At 34.6% G+C, this 25,961-nt stretch overlaps 1 protein-coding gene across 3 annotated transcripts in view; it reads left to right on the top strand.

Annotated features, from left to right (window-relative positions):
- The first annotated feature begins 263 nt into the window (after nt 1-263).
- Nucleotides 264-25,961, top strand: part of LOC131689963 (tumor protein D52) — a 32,797-nt gene continuing 7,099 nt past the window's right edge. Inside the window, exon 1 of one of the 3 annotated variants that reach the window (XM_058975382.1) lies at nt 264-450. In XM_058975382.1, coding sequence (XP_058831365.1) covers nt 432-450 — 19 coding nt within the window. In that variant the 5' untranslated portion in view covers nt 264-431. Of the gene's footprint in view, nt 451-18,192; nt 19,479-25,961 lie in introns of those variants that run through there. The other 2 variants (XM_058975381.1, XM_058975380.1) reach the window with 2 other exon arrangements.

Below are 25,961 nucleotides of genomic sequence, written 5' to 3'. Positions count from 1 at the left end.
ATTTGGTGTAACCCATGCCGAATGTCAGGTTTTCATTTTGCAGTTCTGAATATTCTTTCTAAGCGTTGACAGCTGCCATCCGCTGCATACGTCATAAGCGGACCCTACACGAGACAGAAATATTGTCAATAAATATATTGACAAAACTGCTTCAATCCATCAATCCCATTTAAATTCTACAGAATCAATATTTTCAAGATGACCTTACACAATCAATATATTGATCAATATATGATTTATTGTCAATATTTCTGCTCGTGTAGGGTCCGCTATACACGTCAAACGCGACTAAAAACTTGAATCTATTGTGCGTTTTGTGTAGTTGGCCGGAGTTCAAAAAGTGGGATTTTCGGTCGTAGTTTGTTAATATTTTTCTGCTTTTGCTCCTGTAATCTTGATATTTTCATAGTTGCTAACCGAAGTAGTAAACAATGGAGGAAACACCCGCATGTGAGTAGAGATTTTGTTTGTCTGTAACGAGGCTTACGCAAAATAATTCACAAAAGGATTGCTTGTATTGGGAACATTCGGTGAAATTGTGCGGCCGAAATTGCATGTAGCATTCACACTTTCGGAAATGCTTGAACATGATAATATTATATGTGGTACGGATTCTTACTGCGGCAAATTTAATAATTTGATTGAATGAGTTGTGTTCGTGGTTAAAATGTATATAAAAAGATAACCATATCTGCAAATCAGCATGTACCCTGTATATTCATCATCATAATCACAACATAATTTAGAGCATCCACGATTTGTAGATGAGTCATATTTGATTATTTTGGAAATTGAATGATTCAAAAATTGCTCTTATCGAGAGGTTCGCTTATCGCCACTCAGCTCGACCACTTGATGGACATTCGAATGACCGTTTATAGAAAACACTCAGGTACGTTAGACGACAGCATGAATTTATAATGCATTCACAAAGTTATGCAGTAAGATACTGAATTGAAAATTTTGGAATTTCTTGTACACTGGCACTAATGGCATTTTTGTTTTTGACAGTGCACAACACCGGTGTAGTTGGTATTAGACTCAATCAAACTGTGTATCTCTTTTTTGCACTACAGCGGTATATGACCAGATAAACTTACTACACTCATTCGGAGCTATAGAGCACTACTAGAATACAAAAATTATATTACTCATGTCACGAAACTCAACTTTTCTTTAATAAAATTCTGTAGCAACTGTTAGAAGTTCCTGAATCTTCTCCTGGATTACCATAGTATGGGAGTTATATAATAACGTATATTATATTTGTTTTATTAAAAAAAACCTTTGGGGGTTTGCTGTCAAACTAGCCTAAATAACTATTGTCGAAAAAAGGTCTATTAACCTATCACGAGTAAAAAGACGATTCAGGTCACCATTATGACAGGTAAAAAGTTTAATAATATTCGAATACAGTGAAGACCCGTTTTTATGAACCCTTTGGTGAAATTTTTATCAACCCCTTGGTGAAATTTAGGCTAATAAAACGGAAACATTGACAAAATCGGAACATATTCTTTGTTGTTAATAAACCGAAGCTCTTAAAATATTCTTCTTTAGCCCCTAGATATGGCCTCATAACCCTTTCTGATCATTTAGTTTAAATTTTCGGGGGTACACAAAATTGGGGGCTGATAAAATCGTAGGTTGATAAAATCGGGTCATTACTGTAGTATTATCTATCTCGAAATAATCTACACGGAAAATAAAACAACCCAAAGAATAGGTACTTTAAACTTTTTGAGTTTTACATCTCATTCGCACTTAGTGTTGTCAATGACAAAACGAGAGATTCGACTCAGTCGAGCTCTTCCGTTGGATAAGGTACTTTAAGTTATGCAATATTGGGAAAATTTTGGACAAAGCCAAATTTGTTGTGCATTAGGACAGAAGACCTTACATAAAGTATGGTTTTTTGTTTTAGTGTTTCGGATTCTCCTCGTTAGTAACTAGCACCATTCATCTTTCTCCCAAGTTTGGATTCTCACCATTAAAACAAGTGCTTTCTACGCCGATATGTCTGTAGACTCATCTATTAACAGACTGAACGGATAATTCATCATGCCCTTAACTCTTCATCATGTGTTTCACCAAGAACATGTTTCATAATCGCAGAGGCCTTAGTTCGTTTAAGGAACATGTTGGTACTAGCAATTTTGCTGTCACTGAAAACAGTTTTAGCGAGTTTTACAAAATCCTCTACATCAGTGGAAGATTAGTTAATTTGGGAGGCCGAGGCACAGATTTGGATTTCCGCATCTTTAATATTTTTGGAAGGATCCCAAAATTCTTCCATATTTCTGCTCACTGCTATCTGCTTTTCCAGTGAAATGTGAGCATGTTTTACTAGATCACTAGTATGCAAAATTTGAATCTCGAACTAGAAGCTAGCCATTTTAGTTTAGTCTCCCAAGACACGCAATACTTTTGTGTCGATCTTTTCGCTCGTTTCGATTGACCTACTACATAGTTCGATGCTATCTTTTTGTATTTCTAATAAGGTTTTTGTTTGACCCCGAAACTGAGTCAGGTTTTAACCCCAATATACAGTTCATACATTTTGACATCAGTTAGGGTCAGTTTTAACCGACTGAGTTTCGCTTCAAGCGAAAACGATATTATTAAATTTCTCAATATTTATTATAATCTACCATTTACAGTTTTGGCTTTTACGTGCAGAAAAAGATTTATCTATTAAAATTATTAAATAATAATTTTCAATAATATCGGAAATATAACAAAACTATTAAAACTAAAATTGTTTCATTTGATATAATAAGTTTGTCTTTTTAATAGCCACCCTTGCATTTTCAATATTTTTGTCAATAGAGTACTGACAAAAGTAATGATCGTGTAGCGGAAAAACCGTTGGATTGACGATGTGAACTCAAATGGGATTGACGTAGGGTTGCCACTTTTGGAGCGGCTTTGACCCGGAGATTTTCACTAACCTGGGGGATGGTAGATTATGAGTGAAACTAGACAAAAATTGAAATCAATGCGATTGCTCGACATTTAGAGCATCGCTTTTTATTACCTAATGGTCTAAAAAGAGCAAAACATTTACTCTTTCATTACCAAAATTGTCTCAAAATCACTGTAGTGTTGTTTTTTGCCAAACTTATTGCGTACCGCTCTTCCATGGCGTTAGAAGAAAGCTGTACATTTTTTGCATTTTAAAAACGGTTTTGACGGTTCAATAAGGTGTAGTATTTCACTTCCCAGGCTAAGTACCCAGAATACAAAAGCGCCAGCCATTCTCGCTGTGGTGGATAATTCGACCGACCATTGCTCTCCTTCACAACTAACAGGAAAAGAAGAGCAAAGGAGGCAGGGCGGCGGCATCACATGGGTAGCACTATGTGGTGTTGGATATTCATCATCAGAGGTCCCCAACAAAGGGGCAAAACTCACGTTCCTAGCCAACAGTTAAAAGTTGCTGCAGGAGTAGCAACAACATCGGAAAAATTCATTTGATGTTGACCTAGTCAGTTGAATTAGAACAAATCTGCCTACCTTGGTGCAGCTGTCGATAAGCACCACCAACAGTGAAGTGATTTGGTAAAATTGCAGCAAAAAAAAACTTTTTACACCATTTTAATCGACGTAATGGGATGCGAAATTTCAATTGTAGCATATAGCGAAATATTACTTTTCTTATTTTGCAGTAAATTTGATTTGTTTTTCATTTTCATTGGTTTGCGAACGAAATCAGCAATGTTTGGTAAAATCCCCATCGCCACCTCAAAACGAAGGGTTAGTCAAACAAAGCTCCCGAAAACCGAAGTCTCCAGGTGAAACCCGGAGGGGTGACAACCATAGATTGACGTTTTTATGGGAATTATATCAATCCGTGAAAGTATTGAACGTGTAAGACCCGCTAATGAAGAAATATTATAACATTTTATGATTCAAATATTCTAAAATGTTTTCGATGTACATATTAGATTACATTTTTGTAAGTCCAATACTACGAATAGGTCGGTAAATAAAAAGGAAACTGAAGTGTGGATTATATCTATAATAAAGGTCAACTTGATACATTTGATTACAATATTTCAACACAAATGGAGATATTTCTTGAGCGTTTTTTCAAAACGTCATCTGCAATGACTCTCTTTGTTTACTTTCTCTTCTGTTAATAATTCGGTCATTTTAACATTTATCCCTCAACTCTTTGCATAATATGCTATTTAAAACCACCGTCTTTCGATCTGTACTGTAAAATAAGTGAAAAGTGTTATAGTGACGCCGTAAAAATCGAAAGAGAAAGTAAACAAAGAGAGTAACTCATTGCAGATATGACGTTTTGAAAAAAACGCTCAAGATTTATGTGGTGAAGCGATTGACAAACTCAAAAAAAAAAATTATAAAAATTTCGGCTTTATACTTTGCAGACAACACCTTAAAGGATTTCAAGTATTTTTATATCCTAATCACAAAAAAATATCAACAAATAAAATGGCAGATATGTTTAGTGGTATCATAATTTGGAATATTAAAAAAACAATATCTAAGCTGACCTACGAAGATCGTCACAATCAGAGCTACTACTTGCTTCTGATATCAAATCATCGTTGACATCCGAATTGGGACAAATACCTAAAAAATAACAGAATAAAATGCGATTTGCATAGTTGAAGATAGGTCCCCTACATAAAACGTAGCAACCAACGCAATAACTTTTATAATAATTGATTTGAAATAGTACACGAAAAATATGAACAGAACTAACTTTGCTGCACTGAAACGGTTTTCGAGCTGGTGACAACTTGTGAACTTTTGATGAATCACCGCAGACCAGATCAAGACGTCGAAGCTTTTGACTGGCAGTTTCCTGTGGCAGATTATCGTCGCACACTGAACATTCTGAGAAATTGCGAATTTAAAATATATATGTTCCATAGCAAGCTCCTATACGGTCAATAATTAATTAATCAATTATACAACTAACGTTGCTCAGCAGTGTGCTTAGGTGTTTCTGTGGACGAAATCGGTTATGAACCTTCGGCCACGCTAATTTTTTTTCTTTCCATGCTGGAACTTCCTTAGACTTTGGCAACAACGAAACACTGGGGCGACATTATGGAACCATTTCGAAACGACTTTTTCATACAAGCTTGCATACAATAAACCTTGGTTTACTCAAAGCAACTCGGAAGTAAAATATTAGTTTAAATTTATGTTCAGCTACGAAGCACAAAACTTGAAACTTGAACTGAAACGCAAGCGTTTGAAAATGAAGCATGATATAAAATAAGCGAAACAGATAGAAGTGCAGAAATTTATTTTTGACAAGACTTCTCGATACGGGAAAATCGCTTAACAAAAATCATTTAGCAGGATAATTTTGAACGTTGAACAGGTTTTTACAAGATGTCAAAATAAGGTTTCTTACTGGGGCGGGCACCGGATCAACAAGTTCCACTATGAAAAAAACGTTTTCATTTTACTGACACAAAGTCGTAAAGTCCGACGAAAACTTTTTATATGCGCACAAATCAAATTTTTATAAGATCTGTATAAATCCGTATTGGTGTTTTGAAATCTGTAATAAATCTGTATTCTGTACTAGATCTGTATTTGCACTTAAAATCTGTAAAAACGGCTGCTCTGGCCCGGGACAGTGCCGTGCAGGTGAAATGAGATTGCTCGCATTTATTCATGCCCATGTTGTTTGAGGACAACAAAGTTTATAAACAGTTATAGCTTTTGATTGAGGCGAGATTTTCTCACAAAAACAAGTAAGGCTAATAAATGGCCTGTGTTAAGCCAAAGAGGACCAAGCGCCATTTTGAGGTACTTTATCCAAAATCGCTTTAACATCCAATGTAACACCAGGAACTCTAAGATCTATTATGTTTTGGGAGCTCAAATAGCAAACGAAAGCAAGCAAGTGTTCTTTGACTTTGACTTTGAATTTTGGTGCGAAAAATACACGAAAAAAATTATGGCGCTTAGCTCGATTTGGCTTAACGCAGGCCAAATGTGACTATTCCCTTGCATTTGAGTATAACCAGTTACAAGAATCAGCTCTAAAACTGAAGTTATTGAATGTAGTCTGATTGGATTCCGATGAAGCAGTGCTGCCAGGAACAGTTTACGTGGACGACGGAAAATGATTTATCTTCATGCAATGTTATTGAAAACTGATAAAACATATCAATTTAGACTATCTTCGACTACGTTTTCTACGCAATTTGAATATTGTAAATATTTAGTAGAATTGTATTGAGCATTGGAAGCTATAAATTGAACAGCTTCTAGCACTGCGAGGAAAGCACCTATCTTTATGAAAAAAGGCTTTTCGTGTTTCTTGACCCCACCGTTTTCAAGGAAAAATAGCTTTGAAACCCTACATGCACTAGAAAAAAGTTGTGCATGAAAGGATTAAATGTATAAAGGAATATTAGTGTCCGTGCATGGTACTGAACCGTCACTGAATCGGATCGGATAGGTGTAAATAGTGCTTAAATCGGCTCGTAATTCGACGAAGGAACCGGTAGCATACAGGGTGATTGACTGTCATATTTGGAGAAAAAATCGTTCTACACATACCATCGAATCGTTGCAGAGTTTTGAACTTTTTGTGTGAAAACTTATTTATCATAAAACACCTTCAACTCGAAAAGTATATTTCGCAATTTCAAATCTTTTGGTTCCATTGGAATGGTGAGAAAATTTTCTATTGAATGGTGTTCTCATATCTTTCAGTTAATTAGTTCTAATTTACTTTTAATTGTAAAATAGTTAAAAGTTGGTGTCGAATTTTTGATCTGTCACATTACAAGTTATTTGTTTTTCATTACTTCACAATTAAAAAAAGCAATGATTCACTTTCATTTAAAATTTTCGGGCAATATATAGTAATTCAAATTAGAATACGATGGAAAAATGTCATTCCAGGCAAAAAGTTGAAAATATGCATTTTGTTTACTCTTTTATCTCCTTACGGTCTTTTAGTTTTTTTCAGGTTATGCAAGAAGCATCAACAAACTTTAATAAATGACAGATATGGATTTTTTGGGCTCACCCAAAGTCCCTTTAAAAAGGTCCCTTTAAACAGAGAGCCTATAAAATGCAGTATTGATGACTTAGACGCTACCATTTGCCTTAGAAACTGTCACAGAGGCAGTTTTCGTTTTGACGCATGCTAGGTAGGGTGTCCCAAAATGCCATCATGTTAAAAAAGTCGGTAATTGTTCCGAATCGCGGCTTTTTCGAAAAGAGGGTTAATTTCTTTTGGAAATGGTTCTAAATGGCCTATTTAGAACCATTTCTTTTGGAAATGGTTCTAATGGCATGACAAAAAGCGATGTGGCGTAGCCACATTAGGCATTGACAATGTTTTATTTAGTAACAATAGTATTTATTTACAAAAAATAAAATGTTGTCAGTGCCGAATGTGGCTACGCCACATCGCTTCATTCATCGCTTTTTGTCATGCTGTCCAACTTCGCTGCCGCTCAGTCGGACTTAAACTAGGGATAGCCCCTATGTTTGAGTATACCGGGCAAACGAGTGGATTACAGGTTTGATTGCACCCTTCGATAGTAAGATCAAAATCACCTCGTCCGTCGGTTTCTCAGCGGCTTTGCGCCGCTTCGAATCCTTGGACTCGACAATGCGGCAAAGCCGCATCACACTACCTTCACCCTTAACGTCACTTTCTCATGAGCAATGCCATTGTTAGAAAGGTAAGTGGGAACAACTTATTTTTCCAGTTTAAACTACTTTAAAGCTTTCCCCCCAAATTTTTTTCGTTGCTTGTTATAAAATAGGCCATTTAGAACCATTTCCAAAAGAAATTAACCCTCTTTTCGAAAAAGCCGCGATTCGGAACAATTACCAAAAAGTCATCGGGCTCACTTCTTAAATGAAAGGTTAGGGTATCAGGACCACTTTCATCTTCGGAGTGAATTTGCTACAACGCTCCCTACTGGTGGCGAATTTTGATTTTTCGAAAAATGGGCCGATTTTGGGTAAAATTTCAAATTCATGCTTGTTGAAGTGCTTCTGAACTGTCTTAGATTTTTTTCAGCATTTTTTTATTTTTCTGGAGTTCAAAATGGAGAAGTTTGATTAGTTAGTACAAATTTTGAAGTATAAGAGCAGCTGAGCCACTAAAACTTAGTATAAAGTGTAATTTTTGGTGTTTTTCATTAGTTTTTCTTCAAAACTGGGTATCTACAAATTTTTAAAAGTATAGAGAGCACTTCAAATAGTTCAGCCGAATAAAGGAGCCTAATTTTGTTGAAGAAAGTGTATAGCCACGGTAAAAGGGGTACTAGTTATATAAGTTTTTGTTATATAACCTTCGACATTTTTAGCAATTCATCAAAAATAATAATGTTCCAAAAAATAAAACAATTCAAATGTCCTTAGACCACATATTGTTTTTTCGAAAATAAAAGGAAAATGATTTAAAACGGCGTTTTCTGTTTGTCTTGAGAATTTGATGATTTTTTGTACCATCAATTATAAAAATAATGATTACTTTACTAATGATGCCAAGTCTCTAATTATTTTTAGAAAAGTTTATTATCCATAATTACTTCTTGGAGGCTTATTCACCAAATTATTGTACCACAAGATGCGTTCTATTCTGTAGTAAAACTTTTTCGAAAATACAAAACCTTCAAAATTGACTATTTCGGAAATGTGTGATCTAAAACGTAAGGATCAGTTTTTCAACATTCACCCCACCCTTCTGGATTTTTTTCACTCTAAGGTACCTAACATAGGAATGAGACTTTATATACAAAATATTTGTTTAATTTTCATGATTTTCAACCCCACTAGGTGGTTATTAATATACTAAATATTTAAAAAAAAAAAATCGTCAAATGCTCATAAAAACCGATTCTGATGTACTAAAGACAAGAAGAAAATGCCAGTGTTATTTTTTATGAATGGCATAAAATGTCAAAAGGTTATCTAGCAAAAACTTAAATAACTCATACCCCACTAGCTGTAGCTATACACTTTCTTCATCAAAAATACGTCCCTATATTTGGCTCAACTATTTGAAGTGTTTTCTATGCTTTTAAAATTTTGTAGATACCCAGTTTTGAAGAAAAACTAATGAAAAACATCAAAAATTATGCTTTTTACTAAGTTTTAAAGGCTCTGTCGCTCTTATAATCCACAATTTATACAAACTAACTAACCAAACTTCTCCATTTTGATCACCAGAAAAATAAAAAAAAAATGCTGAAAAAAATCTAAGACAGTTCAGGAGCACTTCAACAAGGATGAATTTGAAATTTTACCCAAGATCGGCCCATTTTTCTAAAAATCCAAATTCGCCACCAGTAGGAAGCATTTTAGCAAATTCACTCCGAAGAAGAAAGTGGTCCTGATACCCTAACCTTTCATTTAAGAAGTGAGCCCGATGACTTTTTTAACATGATGTCATTTTGGAACACCCTAAATTGCTAGGACCTTCCTATATAAGGACTTTGGGGCTCACCATTCATATTGTTAAATATTAGATGTTATATACATACGGGAAAAAACAGTTTGACGCAAAATTTAATTTAAAAAGTTTTCGCCTGTAGTTGCCATTTTCGGAACCTTGACCATATAATGTTACGTCATTTATGAATGAATGCTAAATATATCACATCAAAATATCATAAACATACACCATTAAAAAAATGGAATTATACTGCGAAGCTGCAGAAATCTTTCTATTGTTTCAGAATAAGTAAATTTGAAACCCCTCAATCATTTAACATCACTGTATTCTAATGGGTTTTGTCGACACGTTATTTGTGAAATTTTGTTTTTCCATACCTGCACCGATGGAAACAAGACCCGATAACCTTCACATCATCAGAAAAGCTAAATGGATTAAACTTGATCGCTTCATCATTTTGTGTTGCCTTTATAATGTTCGCATTGGTTTCGTTTGTGGTTGCATTCCCAATCGCATTCATGCAATTTATCTATCACCCTTTTCGTTTCCTCTTCTTCAATCAGTCGTCGTCGAAATGTTGGAATATTTCTGTTCACCGGTTGTTTTGCTGATACACTATACGAAAAAAAACCTTCGTAATGTTACTTGTTTCACTTTTCGTTTCAACCACTTATCATGACCTTGTTGCACACATTTCGCTTCCTCTTTCTTGTCGATTTGTTCCAATTAGAAGGTGAGGTTTAATGTTGTTCAAAAGGAAACTGTTAGTATGTGCGACTAAGAAATTGTTGACGTTTTTTTGGCCATGTCCACCAAGGCTTCCGGAAGTGCGTATAGAGTGGCAAACGTAATTTTTTGGCCACCTCTATGCTCTAAACCTGCACCGAGCAAAATTTACTTTTAATTTCCATAAATACGTGTTATGACTTTCAGACATAAGGATTTTAAATGGATTTTATAAGTCTGTCTTATCATTTGGAGGGGAAATTTTCCAAATCCATCTCTTATTATTTTCATAAATAAAATGAAATTTATGAAAATGTCCGAATGAACACCAAAGGTGCCCATTTATGAATATTGCTGACATTTATAAGCAGAAAACATAGTAGTAATAATGATTTCCATAGAACTGTCTTATGAAATTCATCAATGATCGAATGAATGGCATAAGTTTTTTTATGGATATTATTGTGCATTTATATAAAAAATAGAACATATGGTATTTTTGGAGCCTTTTTAGTAGACAAAAAATCAACAGTAAAAATCACCCTTTAGAGGATATTAGGTTTTACACCAACTGACATAACCTCAAAATGAGCCGGATGAACTTCGTTTGACAATAATCGGTGGTTTGTACATGGAACTTACGTGAGTTTGAATGTAACAGTTGGGCACCTGTTGCACTCGAACTCACGCAGCTGACAAAGTAAACAAACCACCGAGAATTGTAAAACATGAACGTCATTCTTAATGAGTTCATTCGTGTGGTCATCTTATAGAACTAAATTCGGGACAAATGAACCGCCAAGTGTAGATCCCTTCAGAAGATTGAAGAGAAAACTCCCATTAAATATTAAAATTTGTACATAATGAGCAACGCTTCGTCAATATTTCCTGGGGAACTGGGCTTAGACAACTGGGAAACTGGACTTGACAACTGAATGATAATGATTCTTACTTCTCAAATGATTTTGATAATTATAAAATACGTGTCAGACACTAATTATATGCACAACTTATTTCATTTCAAAATATCGGATATCTTCTGTAAGAATCATAACCATGGAAACTGATTTAATCCTCACAGTAATTTATTGAATAATATAAAAAACAATTATTTTAAATTTTGTTGCTATTTGACTAAAATTCTCACTTATTTTGTTTCAAACAGCGGTAACCAAAAATACCTGGCCTGAAACTATTAGCTCTTTTAGCCGTCCAGGCCAGTTCTGAATTCATAAGAAACAATTATGAACTTTTCACAAAAGTGACGTTTATGAAAAACAAAATATAATTTTATAGAATCAATAACAGATCTCATATGGGTTTCATGAGAAAAATTTATGAAATTCTTAAACACATATAGTGGAGCAAAATCATAAGACTGTTTCATGAAATACATTATTTGTATGTCTATGGAGTGCATGAATAAAGATAAATGAATTTATAAACCTGCCTATGACATTCTAAAGCATTCGATGGCATCGTCAGAAGGCTGGTTCATATGCCGAGACTTATGAAATTCTCAGATGCTTTTTGCTCGGTGTACGATGTTAAGCATATCCATTTCAATAGGTTTTGACACCATGGTGGTATTTTAATAGCTACTTTTTCAAGGTATTTACAATAATCTACACACCAAAAAATAATGAAAATTAAACGACATGTAAATCAATACGAATGTATTCATACAAAGCTTGAATCAAAAATTTGATTGAAAATTAAGTTGAACTCGATGCACTCAATGAGAGCATCAGAAAGCATATGATTTTACACTTTCGTTCGTGTAATATTACATGTCATTTATTTTACAGCAATATGGGATTAAAAATACATTCAAGAGCATTGGTTTGCCGTTTAATGAAACTGTAATTTCCAATCAACGTGTAAAATTACAATAAATATCGCTGAAAAAAGCACGACAAATTGTGTGTATTTGCTGGAACTTAATTTTACATTAATATTCATGCTCCAAATATGTGCATGAAAATAAATTTAAAATCACAAAATATTTTTTTCTGTTTTCTGTTCTGTTTTTTATGATGGAAAAAGGAATAACATATATTTAGTTCTAGTCAATATCTAGACACTTCTGTGGAAGCGAGCATGGTCTAAAAACATATTTTAGAAATGTTTAGCAACTTATACGGGAAAACTGCACTGCCAGTCTACGCTTAATTCTTCCTTGTATGTAGTGAAACCCATATAACCAAAAGATGGTAATACATGAAAGTTAACAATCAGTGTAGTAGAAACCATGGTAAGATGATACGAAATTCGTCTTTTAGGCTATAAGTTACAAGTCTGCTTTTTCTGAGTACTGAATGCACTGCATCGAATCGTACACCATTCCGTACATTTGCTCTTAAAATAATTATTTTTTATAATCATTTGCGTTTTGTTATCAATTTGCTCAGGGAAGATTTAAACGCTTCCTAAGTATAAGTTGATACGGAAACAAAAGTTATTATAAGAGCCAACAATATTTCATGCATGTTCGAAGTATTATTTACCTTCAACTCTTCTCCATATAATACGTGCTTCAAATTCGTACTTTACGCGGATTGCCTGTAAAACATGCCCACTGTTGCTTTATTGAAGATTATACATTGACCACGGCTGTTCGCATCATAACAATGGATCAATAGAAGCGTCCCTTTTTAGCAATAATGTAAGCCAATCAATCCTAGCTTTGCCGTTCTTGCCACGTTGGCTGAAAGCAGATGTTGTAATGTTGGCCTAGCTCAAACGCGAGTCTCTGAACATCTAATAAAGCTAACCAAAAGTCTACCCTAATAAACATCGTGTGATTTAAGAGACTAACGACGTGTTCAGGGTATCATCCAAAGAAATATGTGAAATCGTTGCACTATTTGGGTTAAAGTTCGTCTACAATTTTTGCTGTAAAATTCCAGTGGCAACACATATTTTCTTTTGCTTATCCCACATAATTGCACATCTCGGAATAGTCAATGTTATAGAACAAACAATATTCAGCCGATTTAGCACTATGTACATATGGTTTGAACATGTACTTACCTAGATTTTCTTGGTATTTCGAAACATTACACAACAATTTAAAAACTACTTTTGGGATAAAAGCCATACGTCCCGCTTACACCAGCGAAACTAGCAAATAAAATGACGTGCATTTTAGGGGATATTTGCGCAGCAATTAGGATGTTCCGATACGCGTTGATCCGGATCCCTACAAGGTTTTAAATAATAAATATATTGACTTTATCAATATGCCCCAGGTATCAATCTGCGCTTGTCTGCCCTACAAATTCTGGTAATCCCGTGGTGCTTATTGATCAACACTTGTGCCAACCAGGCCAGAACGTGGATCGCAATGGAAAGGACTGTTAATCCGACAATTGTTATTGCTAGAGGCCGTATATACTTCTGCGAACTCCATAAGTGTCACGAGGGATGGGAGATTATTAGTATGGATAGGGTTTCGATTAAAAACTGCTGGAGTTCTACATTTTAGTTGTCCCTGGGAGTTCGGCCTTATTAAGTGCCTAAATACGTTTTAGAACGATCTTATAGTATTCTTCAGGGGAGTAGGGGAATAATGATCGCGTGATCGCGTCTATGCTTGAAGAATTGTGTGAAGATTTTTTGCCGGCGTCGGTGGCAAAACATAATGATGAATTATTATCTTTCACTACCTATGCAATAAATTTGAGTGAAACGCCAGCCGAAGGCAAAAGATTCTTCACATTCCCTTTCGATTATGTCCATATGAAACTGCCTAGACCTAGTTTTGTGTTCCTAATTTATAACTGTTTCCTTCTAAAATACCTATCCGTCTTTTAACTTTATAGCTGTCGTTTCTCGTAGTCTTGAATTTGCCGAAAATAGCCAATAAAATCAATACAATAGACTGTCTTTACGGCGAGAATTTGAAATACTTTTGAGCGCCATACAACATGCATTGGCTATGCCACACTAATAATCTCACGCGCGCGTCGATTGTTAATATTCTAGCTAATAAAAATGTTTATTAAGAATTGAGAGGAAGAATAATAATAACTTAATTTACTAATTTTATACAGTACATTAGAAAATTTAAAAGATGCAGGAAATAAAGAATAAAGTTCTGTTTTTGTCACTTCTTACAGCAGGAGCCCAGTATATCAATTAAAAATCTGTGTTAAAGAAAATGTACAAATTTGTCCCATAAGAAAAAGTGGCGATTTTTTTAGTTTTTGCTAGAGGCAAAAATGGAGTGCATGGAAAAAAATTGAGAAATCTGTGCAGTCTGTGCTTTATTACACAAAACTGTGGATATCTGTGCAGAACATTTAAAATCTGTGAAACAGATTAATCTGTGTAACTGGCATCCCTGCACGAAATTAAGGCATGTGTAATGCAATCGCTCTGAATTTTGATATTTTTGCAAGGGCCGAATCTCTTATACCATTCGACTTCGTTCGACGAGATTTTGAAAAAAAATTTCATTGTTTTTTCTCGGCTAGGTCGATTTCAACACTATTATACTCAAATGAAAGGGGTAACAACGCCATAGGCTGCTATTGAATTTTATTTTGATCGGAATGAATGAAATTCGAAATAACGCAAGAATTTTTCGAATATTTTATAAATGGCTTAGATTATCAGAAGTTGGGAGCTGTGCAGCATTATTCTACAAAAAAAAAATTTCTGGATAGAATCTACGACCAAAAATCTATCTTCCGCAATGTTTGACTTGGTGTCAAGTAAAGTTTTTTTTGATTCTATGAAATAGTAGCAGGCGAAGTACGAAGGATTTTCTCGATATTTTGATTTTTCGGGATATAATGGATTTTTAAAAGGAAATAGTTGAAATGTAATTAAAATCGGTATACAATTGCTTATTGAAAAATATGCAATAAACAAAATAAAAACCACGCTTACGTTGTTAAAAAATCAATTTAGAATATACTGTGAAAAATTCCAAAAGACGTAGTTAAAAAACGCATTTAAACTTTTCAGAACGCTGCACAGTGGGAGGAAAACCAAAAAAGCCAGACATTGATATTTGCGACGAATTTATTTGTTATAGCACTTCGTTGTCTTCAGGATGGTTTCTTTATTTTTTGAGCTATTTAATATGATGGCGGCAAATTTTAATTTCCGGGGGTATATACTGAGATGAAAAACATAACTTTTTCGTTTATTGTTAAAATGGTAAAGTGTCTATAGAAAGTTTGTAGAGGATCTTATTTTAAGAAATTTTGTCGAGGATTCAAAATGTCTATCTCTTAAAAGAAAAAAGTTATAAAGTAAAACAGATGTACATGTCGACATATCCCCTTAAAAAGTTTTTTTCTATATCTATTTTATTTGATTTGTCTAAAGTTGTAGATTAGACTGGTTCAATTTTTGACTATTAGCTCCACCAGGCTCTACTGATTCCTTTTTATGGTCCTTAGTAATTGTGCAAATTTTTAGTACCAATCGGTTGTGTCTACGGACCCTCCAAAAATTTCAAAGTTTATATGCTATATTACCACCTTTTCGTTTCGTTCATAACGCAGAAATATGAAGTGAGAAGTGTTCCAATCTTATGAAATCTACTTGTTGGGAGTCTGGCAACTCTTCTTATTAATTTTATTGAGATACAGTGAAAAGTGTCAGATTTTTCTGAAAAAAAATACGAATAATAAAATTAGTTCGATTTTGAAAAAAATACTCTAGACCCTATAAGTTGGTGATTCAAATTTGTAAAAACAACTATTTTCATACTATGTTGCGTTTCGGCTTCGCCTCATCAGAAACCGACACTAACACATTGTCGGAATAGATTAGCGCCGGCTTGACGCAAATCCCTTAAAACTAAAACACACTATGTGTTTCAATCAAACGACTGATCAAACGTGATGTCCCGTTCGAGCAGAAGTTCTGTTTATGCCGATGAGACACAAGTGAAGCCGAAACTTGTCTTGGCTTAGCAGGCCTATGCGAAAGCACTATGCTATATTTCACCCTAAGGAGGAAAATTTGGTAAAAACCAAAATTTCTCACTAGGGTGAAAATTTGTTGGTAAAAACCAGTCTTTGTACAGGAGGGCACAAATCCTTATTTCATACTATGTTGCGTTTCGGCTTCGCCTCATCAGAAACCGACACTAACACATTGTCGGAATAGATTAGCGCCGGCTTGACGCAAATCCCTTAAAACTAAAACACACTATGTGTTTCAATCAAACGACTGATCAAACGTGATGTCCCGTTCGAGCAGAAGTTCTGTTTATGCCGATGAGACACAAGTGAAGCCGAAACTTGTCTTGGCTTAGCAGGCCTATGCGAAAGCACTATGCTATATTTCACCCTAAGGAGGAAAATTTGGTAAAAACCAAAATTTCTCACTAGGGTGAAAATTTGTTGGTAAAAACCAGTCTTTGTACAGGAGGGCACAAATCCTTATTTCATACTATGAAATATTTTCCTCCTTAGGGTGAAATATTGCATAGAACTATTTTCAATCCGAAAATTTGATTTATGAGTGATAAAAATTACAAAGAAAAAATTAAATGAATCAATGAACGTCTGTAATCTGTGGTCTCATTTTTCAACTTATCCTCAGAATCCAGGGGTTATTTACTGTTAATCAGGTAATAACCAGTAACTCATTTTCATTTCTTTCTGAATTTCCGATCCAGCTCGATTTGTCTTTATATTTCCACCAATCTCGTTTGAAACACATCAACCATTACGAAGACTGACGTTTTCTAACGGCGGTACGTGCGGTACCACGTATATTTTCAAAACATTATTACGAAATAAATGTAAATATATTCTAAACTAAGTTAAAAATCCGTGTTTCTATTAATATAACATACATTAATAGCCCCAAACTCTAGGCCTTATAAAGGATTAAATCTTCCACAAAAAGCTTCGTCACCGAGTCGCTTGTAGATATTTTGCATAGAAAAATTTCAGAATGTTATTGAAATGATACATTGTAATGTGCAAAAGTATTGATCAATTCGCTTCGCCCAAATTTCAAAAAAAAAGCGCGAAAAAAATGTTTTTTTTTTCATCACTGAAGATTGCTAGAGATCACAATGCTTCAATATGCCGGCAAAAACATGGAAGATGGTTAGATGTTCCAGAAAGATAACCAACCTAAACATGCCCGAAGGCTGGCCAAATCAAGATTTCCGAAACAAAACGTTTCTGTTTTAAAGTTACCATCACAATCATTGGACCTAAATTCGATCGAGTACTTATGGGAGGAACTCGAGCAACGAATTTGTGTTCATACGTTTAAGAATCCGAATGATTTCTTCCATAAAATTATGCAATAATGGGCAAAAATACCGATTGATCGTTTTACCACTCTGATGAATTCTATGCTAGCACACTGTGCAGAAGTAATCAAAGAAAATGGATATGAAACTAAATACTAAGTTCAAACGATGGGATTCTCATATAAAAAGAACTTACAGTTAAGTTCTTAATTTTTAATTCAATTTTGCAGTTTGGTGTGTATTGTTGTCCACTTTAATTTTTAAACCGTGTGACGGCTTTAACCACAACTCAGACAGGTATTAGAATCAGTTGCACACCTTTTAAGATCAGTGGTGATAACCGTCATAAATTTCATTGAATCTGTTATTAAATTGTTTTTTTTTTAAATACACAAATTGCTAAGAAAGCAAAATATAGGCTTGGTGCGTTTTAAGCCTGTATTCATGGTTTGCCAATCTCGCCAAAATCTTGGTGGAACTGCTCGCTCCATACGGCGGTTGACCATACTTTCTTCCACGTATAGTGACATACTAAGGTTAAATTTGAAATCATTTTCTACGTGGTGGTTTGTGAACGGCATTACGTTTGTGCTCGCGACTTTATTAGAACCACAAAAAACTTAATATGGTGAAACATACGCGTGGTTGTACAATGTATATTATAGCAGTCATTCAAGTTCTCTCACTCGCAATCGATCAGAGCTTCGCGGTGTTATTATTTTGTTTTATTATACTGTTTCACCAGGTATACACTCGACGTTTTCTTTGCTAGTTTCCTCTTTTTTCCACAACGACGCAACGGTGTAGGAATGAAACGATGGAATAAAGCTTGCGATCTTTCAGCCGACCGCTCGAATTCAACCAGTCCATCAGTTTAAGTCGGTACTTTGCCATAGCCACATGTTCGCGAGTTCAGAGTTCCAACACGCCTCATAACCGTTGTCATTTCACAAACAAACGCGCGTGAAAGTGATCAACAATCGTCATATGTATTGCAATGGAAGTCTCTGACTTATATTGCTACAAGAGCTCGTCAATGTTTTGTCGATAATTTAAGTTTTCGCCGTTAGTGTGTGATTTTCAAATTTCTGGTTGTAAGCCAGTTAAGAAGAAAATAGTGAAACAAGTGCAACTTTGATGATTCTCGCAAGAGGATGAAAGTCTCCACGAAAACGTAACATTGTCAGCAAAACCCGTTACATAAACTGAGAATAACCATCATCAGCACCAGTAGTGGCGAAAGTTTTCTCTTTGTTTGAGTCTTTCTCTGGTTCTTTGCTTGTTGTTAGGTAGCTACTACATACTTCCATTAGTCAATGGTTCTGCGAAACGAGCCTATGGTGGATTGAAAGACCACAATAAAAACAAGCGATAAGCACGTAAACCTACACTCTTGCCGAATTAAGCGCTAAATCTAAAACAACCATAAGTAGGAAAATGTGCCTGCGTAATTATTTCGGTTGTTTATTTCAAACACTTACAACGAAGATGGTGTCGTAACGTCTAACCTCGTAATCGGAATTTTCTTCTTGACCGCAATACGCGTTCTCTAGTCATAAGCAATCTAATTCTGCGATCCGTAAAAGGCTACCAGAATGAGAGTCGGAGAAGACGAACAACCCAGCTTGGAGTATATAGAGGATCCGTACATTCCAAAGCTGGACAATTGCATCACTCCGTCTCTCGACGACATCAACGAGTACAATCCGGACGAACTAGGCGAAGAGCAGAACTGGTCGGAGGAAACCGAACTTTACCTTCGATCGCTGACGCTGGATCAAATTCTTGGCGTATCGTCCGATGAAGATGTCGACCCGGAACTGGAGATGCAAACGGTGGAAACGGAATTCAATCCACCGCTTCCTACCGAAGGTTCCTTGCCAAATTCATCGGCTGCAGCGAGAATCAGTGCCGGAGTGATGGAACGTCTTCTGGCCCATAGGCTACTCAGCGGGCGCTCGAATAAATTCAATCTGTTTAACAAGAAGCGAATACGAGACGTACGGGTTACCTTCATAGATTTCTCCAAGCCATATCTTGCTAGAATATCCAGTGGGGAAAACTACAAAAGTTTTCTCAACATTGGGAGTGCTGTAGGTACGTAAAGAGAGAACAACTAGGTTAAACTATAAATTCTAATTCTGCTGTCACAATGGTATCCATAAACGTACTGTCGAAAAAAATTGTTTTGATCAAATATCTGATAATTATTATCAGGTATTATTATTATTTGAAATTTTCTAGAAATGTACCATCAAATTGTTATTGAATTTTGCATTTTGTGAGAAACAATCTTCAATGTCCATCAGTTTAAGTCGATATTTTAGGTATTTTCCTGTAATGATCTCATGAAGTATAGTCTTAGTCATTGCTCTGAATAAGTAAAAAATGCAATGCTAATGCATATTAAAAAATAAATCATTCAAGAATAGTATTTTCATTCTGAAATCATACCGCTTCGGATATTAATTAGTTTTCCACCTAGCGAGCAAGGTGTTGTGTGGTAATCACTTGTATTTATGTTTGCGCGCTGAAACCACGCTGACTAATGTTGGCTGGTTTCTCTCCATTATCTCGATTCTGTCCCCTTGCAGACAGTTCGAAGTGATTGTTGAAAGAAACGAAATTGTTTGAATGTTTATAATTTTTATAGCGGTGGACATAGTTTACCATTTTTGCGCCACTCGAGCAAGCGTTGAAGTGCAACTGAAGCGATCAAAGGTTTCGAAAAGAGCGCTCATTCGTCACGAATGCCATTACAAAGCTGTGGAGAATTTGCAGCGATTTATGCAGGGAATGAAGGAAACTGGTCATTGAACGAACACAAATATTGACTATTAAAAAAACACTTAACCGAATGGTAATAGGCCCATCAAACACTAGTTCAAATATGAACTCGTTTCAGTTGCTTCTGGTTAATTTACAAGAATTTTAAACGTGAAAATGAAAGGATGGGTTGAAAAGTTGAGAGCAGAATTTAGGTAAGCAATAGAAGTGGGCGGGTACGGGTATTTTTACCCGATACCTCACCCGTACCCATACACAGTGGCAGACTTAGAACAAAAGGTGGACTAAAATCCAAACTTTGCTGTATCGGTTCAAATAGGCCGATTTTATGTAATTTTGGTACGCTGAATTCGTTTTTGATATTAAAACATTTCAAAAATAAGCGTTTACTATTCATTAGGGTGTCTCAAAATTTTATTTTCGAAATCGTTCCTAAAATTAGTGTATATTAATTTTCGTGTGCTAAATCGTTTTTGATATTAACACATGTAAACAAAATTTCATTATATGTTAGGGTGGCTCAAAAATTATTTCGTTGTGAAGGTTCAAATGTTTTTCAAAGGAGTTTTTGTGCGCTTTTATTTTAATTATAAAAACAGAAATTAAGTTTACTTATTAGAGTGGCTCAAAAGTAAGTATTTTGTCTTTTATAATGATTTTTTTTCAATAGTAATTTTGGAATTTATTTTCCACATTGAAACGAATTAAATGACATCTAATGATGGGGCTTCAGAAATGACTATTTTGTTTCAAATCAAATAAGATGTGTTCGACTAATTTTGGAACATTTAATTCATTAGTGGGTTACTTGATATGAAAGCTATATTTTCAAAACAAACATTTTGAGCGTCTTAGTGGAATGTTTAATTACATTCACTAATCAACAAGATGGTTAACGATTATTTTTTTCGCAGATGTGTTTTAAGTTACTTAGATTGCTTATTTCATATCTTAAATGAAAATAATTCCAAAACCCCCGTGTATATGGTTCATTTAAAAATGGTTTTATTTTATTTGGATAATATCGCATACCCTTAAGCTATATCAGTGCTATGCAAATTTGGATCAAAATAGTCTCACCAAATGACTAGAACTCAACTGTGTTCACTCTATTTGACAGTTATTGCGCAAGTTAGCAAGAAATAGTTCCAGAAACATTTTATAACCTATTTCAGATGGTTGAAAATATTTACTGATTTTCAATCATTCTTAATACCCCTATCATCTAAAAAAACATACTTCCCACTCGGCTCCTTACTCTTGATCACTAGTAAAACCCTTGTAGATCATGCTCTCAATCCTATTTGAAAGTTGTACATGTATTCGTGTCATTATTCTAGCTATAAAGTGATTGTTCAAATCCAATATCATTAATAACCATGCGTCTCCATTCACAGTTTTTTTTAAATTTTGACTGCTTATCGCAAGTTTTCGCAAAACTAGCATATACTCATTTTAAAGACAAAATTAAAAGCTTTCGAATGAGTATAGTGTGATAGCGGGCATTCACGGGCGTCGTTGTTGTTATCGCATTAGAAGTTCGAATTCAATAAAAATTCATGACAAACAGTTATCTAAACACTAACTAAACCAACTAGTGACTTATTTTTGGCGATTTTACGATGTAATTTTATCACACGGATAATTATGGTGAAATAATGCAATGCATAAAATATTATATTATATTATATTATATTATATTATATTATATTATATTATATTATATTATATTATATTATATTATATTATATTATATTATATTATATTATATTATATTATATTATATTATATTATATTATATTATATTATATTATATTATATTATATTATATTATATTATATTATATTATATTATATTATATTATATTATATTATATTATATTATATTATATTATATTATATTATATTATATTATATTATATTATATGTATTTCTTTTAGGATTCAAGGGGCCTTTTGGGCGTGTGTGGGGGTGAGCGCTTGGTGGTGTGCGTGGGAGAGGTTGTGTTTGGCTTTGGCAACGGTTTATCCGTGTTGGACCTTTACGGAACTCTAGAGAGGGAGCATCGGTCGATTCGTTGGATTATCGCACTGTGCTGGGGCAAGGCAGAGGTGTAGGTTTTACCATGATAGCTTACATGCGGGTTTCGGTTGCGATGAGGAATCGCGGGATGCAGCCAGTTGACTTAGGTTCTTGTATGTATGGTTCAGTGAAACCCGCGAAGTGAAGCAAAAAGAAGCTGCTGCGAGAATAAATAATATCCCATCCTAATAAATATGTAAAATATTTTTATGTTAATCTTTTCCATTATATTCATCCAATACTTTATTTACGTTTATTCATATTATTTTGGTCCATTTATCAAATATCGTTCCATTTTATTTTATTTTTTTTATTTAGTCTATAGGAGCCGTCGCATTCTAGGTGTTACTTATGTTTAGTTTAGTTTGTTTGTTAAATTTTTAGTTCAAATAAGTACTTTTTAATCCATAATAGTATGTAGGTTTCATGTTGACTATATTGCTTGAATTCACCATATTTATATTAAGTTTTCAATGTCTACACTTCATCAGCAGTAAATACACCAGGAGACTAATAAAAACGGGTCTTTATTGTACTGGTATCATTTATTTTCAGCAACACATGGATTGTCTCTAGCATCACAATATTATTATATTAATTAAATTCATGGTATACGTTATATTAATTGCATGTTGTTATATGATATTCATTATGAATCATAATTTCCACGCACATTTCCATTATATACATTATCCTGATAACATGAAATGCTATAAACACACTATATAACAATTGAATACTGGGAAGGGATGGGAGCAACAGGGTATCATACGAATTGCGGACTGGACGAGGGAACGTGGATAGCCAGCCCAAGTCACTTGAAGGAAACTTGTTTTCTTCAGAAGGTCTTATAAGAGTTTGACGCACCCTTCTCAAAACAAACCATCAGGTGGGTAAAGCATGTAAGCGAAATTTTTTACCTTTTGACTGGAATATTATTGCTGGAAGGGACTCTTTTCCTACTTTTTCCCCTGCGGGGTATGCGTAAGTGTCTCTGCTTACGAGCCCGTTCAACCCTTTTTGATTTCCCTTTAGTAACAGCAATAATGTGAAGGTTTCACGATAAACTATTTCGGGGCTACTGTAAGTCTACTCGCATTCACTGGAAAAACCTTGAGCTGATGGTGGCTTCAAATCACATCACATCACAGTAATGCAATGCATAAAATCAACAATTTCTTTGAAAAACAAAAATAACCGGATGTAGTTTCTATGGTCAAATTATGCAAAAATACTTGAATTATGCCTTTAAAAAAGCTGCCCAAAACTCATTTACGTTCAAATCACTTAAAATCTTGCAAAAATGTCTCTGATGGCTCAACTGATAGGAGAAAAATACTAGTGAGAATATCGCATAACATTCACATATCGACTTAAGTCCGGGATCGTCCCACTGTGCCGTAGGGTTCGAGTTTTGTTATCACCGGGTACGGGTCGGGTCGGAAACATTAAAAAATATTCATTCCGGGTTCGGGTCGGGTCGCGTTTTTTGAAAACATTTCGTACTTACCCTTATAAATGTTTTATGAATGTTTTTATGACTTTTCCGACAATATCAAAAAGTGATAACTTATTCTCGTAGAAAAATATTAAAACAAGCTTAATTTTCTCATTTTGATGTACATTCGTCCTATAGGTGAGCGTGTATCGCGTGAACAGGACTATCCATAGATCTTTTAACTGGAAGTTCAGTTTCTAGTAAATTTCATTGTAAAACATTTTTCTGTGCTATAAAACTGGGAAACATTTATCGCTTTTTGTGAAGATTTTCGAGCATTTTTGAAGCATGAATTTTGTAAATTTCATTCATCTTTCCGACATTCAACAAGAAAAACAAGTCTATGGGAAAGATATGTATTGTATGACTTCTGTCGATCTGTTTAAGGAAAAGAGTCTAAATAAACCACCAAACATAAAAAATTATAGATTTTTTATGGCTTTATTGACAAAAATGTTTGGCGTTACTACATTTATTTATTGATAAGTTTGCATGTTTACATTTATACATGTACATGAGATTATTCAAATTAGTCAATAATATGCAGATAAATTGTACCTTTTTCATTTGCAAGATCACTTAATAAATTACAAAATAATCGTGAGCGTGTTCAGAAAAAAATTGATGTTTGTTTATATAATTGAGAGAACTGATCTTACCGAAAATTTACAAAAACGAAGTCTCATATAAGCTCAAATTTAGGGGAAAGTGGTCGGCACCCCTACGAAACTTTTGACAGAAAGCAGAGATGGTCACTCCTACATATATTAATTTTGTGTGTTATATTAGCACGTTTTTTGTACCGATTGCTGAAGCAAACAGATTCGTATATTCTGATCTACAACCAAAATATTTTTGAACAAGTGAAAATCTACTCAAAAGTTTTTTTTGTCATTTGGTTAGTGTTATGGAAAGAAGTAAAAAATCTATCAAAAAAGTATGAGCATTGAATTTGTACGAAGTGAATTTATTCTACTTCGTGATTCAACATTGAATGGCACCGAAATGTTCGCCACAATTTTTTTTGTTCAGTTTTCCAAAATTACTAAAGTTGGTTGTCGGCACCCATACATGGTATTGGCACTCCATTTTTTGTACATTTTCTTGGGGTGCTGACAACCGACTACATTTTTCTAAATGCAAAAAATGATTATATGACTACATTGTTAGTTTTTTTTATTTTGACAGAATAAATTAAATTCTTTCACCAATTATTAGCTAAGGCCTCTATCTATCCATTGGTATGCTTATGCCCCTATACTGTGCAATTGGAGTAATGTTGTGAGCCATACATTAAAGTGTAGGGGAGCCCGGGGCTAGTTGGCGGTTGGGGTAAGTTGGCGGAACCCCCTTTTCTCCGTTTCTATTAGACATAAAGCGCTGTTACTCGTTGTGTACCTCAAGTAATGTGAAACGCATTATCCAATGTGTTTTTGTTGCGAAACATTATGTTTTGTAGAAGCTGTGGGCGATATTGTGTTTTTGAGCATATTTTGTAAATTTTCTTACTTTTAAACATGTTGTGTTATTTAAGGTGGTTTTCAATCTATTCCCCGAACGATTATATTTTTCGATAGCGCGTGAAAAGAGCTTTCAACATCCGTATAGATATTATACCTATTCATACCCAAAAGTATTTTTTTAAATCCTTTTTTATAAAATATGCGGTTGGGGTAAGTTGGCGGTACTATTTACAGTGCAAAAATAGTCATCATATATTTTTATTTCTGGAATTCACTTCAAAGTAAGAGAAACTTTTTCTTGTGTCTCTCGTCAATGGAGGGGATAATTATGTCAGCCAATCGCCTGAAGAATTTCGAAAATTTGCTTTTGAATATGGAGTACGCGTCGAAGTCAAAATGGCGGGGTATTGAGATTGAAATATAATGAAAAGTGCCGAATACTATACAGTTTTATTGAAAAGACAATCGGCACATTTCATATGGACCACTTATGTAATTGTATTTCCATTGGATTGCTTATTTTCTGGCAGTCCGCCAACTTACCACATACATACCGCCAACTTACCCCGACGCTGGGGTAAGTTGGCGGCTTTTCCGCGTCACATATTTTTGTCTCTAGAAATGAAGAGAACGTATCAAACATTTTAATAAAATTCTGAGATGTTGCCAACAGTCTACCCTTTCATGAAACGTGTTCTATTTTGCAAGATCTACCAAAATCAAAGCGGTAAAAAATGAAAACTGAAAACAC

The sequence above is a fragment of the Topomyia yanbarensis genome, chromosome 3, assembly GCF_030247195.1.
Source record: "Topomyia yanbarensis strain Yona2022 chromosome 3, ASM3024719v1, whole genome shotgun sequence".
In the NCBI taxonomy this organism is placed as follows: Eukaryota; Metazoa; Arthropoda; class Insecta; order Diptera; family Culicidae; genus Topomyia; species Topomyia yanbarensis.
The sequence above is the reverse complement of the archived record's forward strand: the minus strand, read 5'-3'. Positions and strand labels throughout refer to the sequence as shown.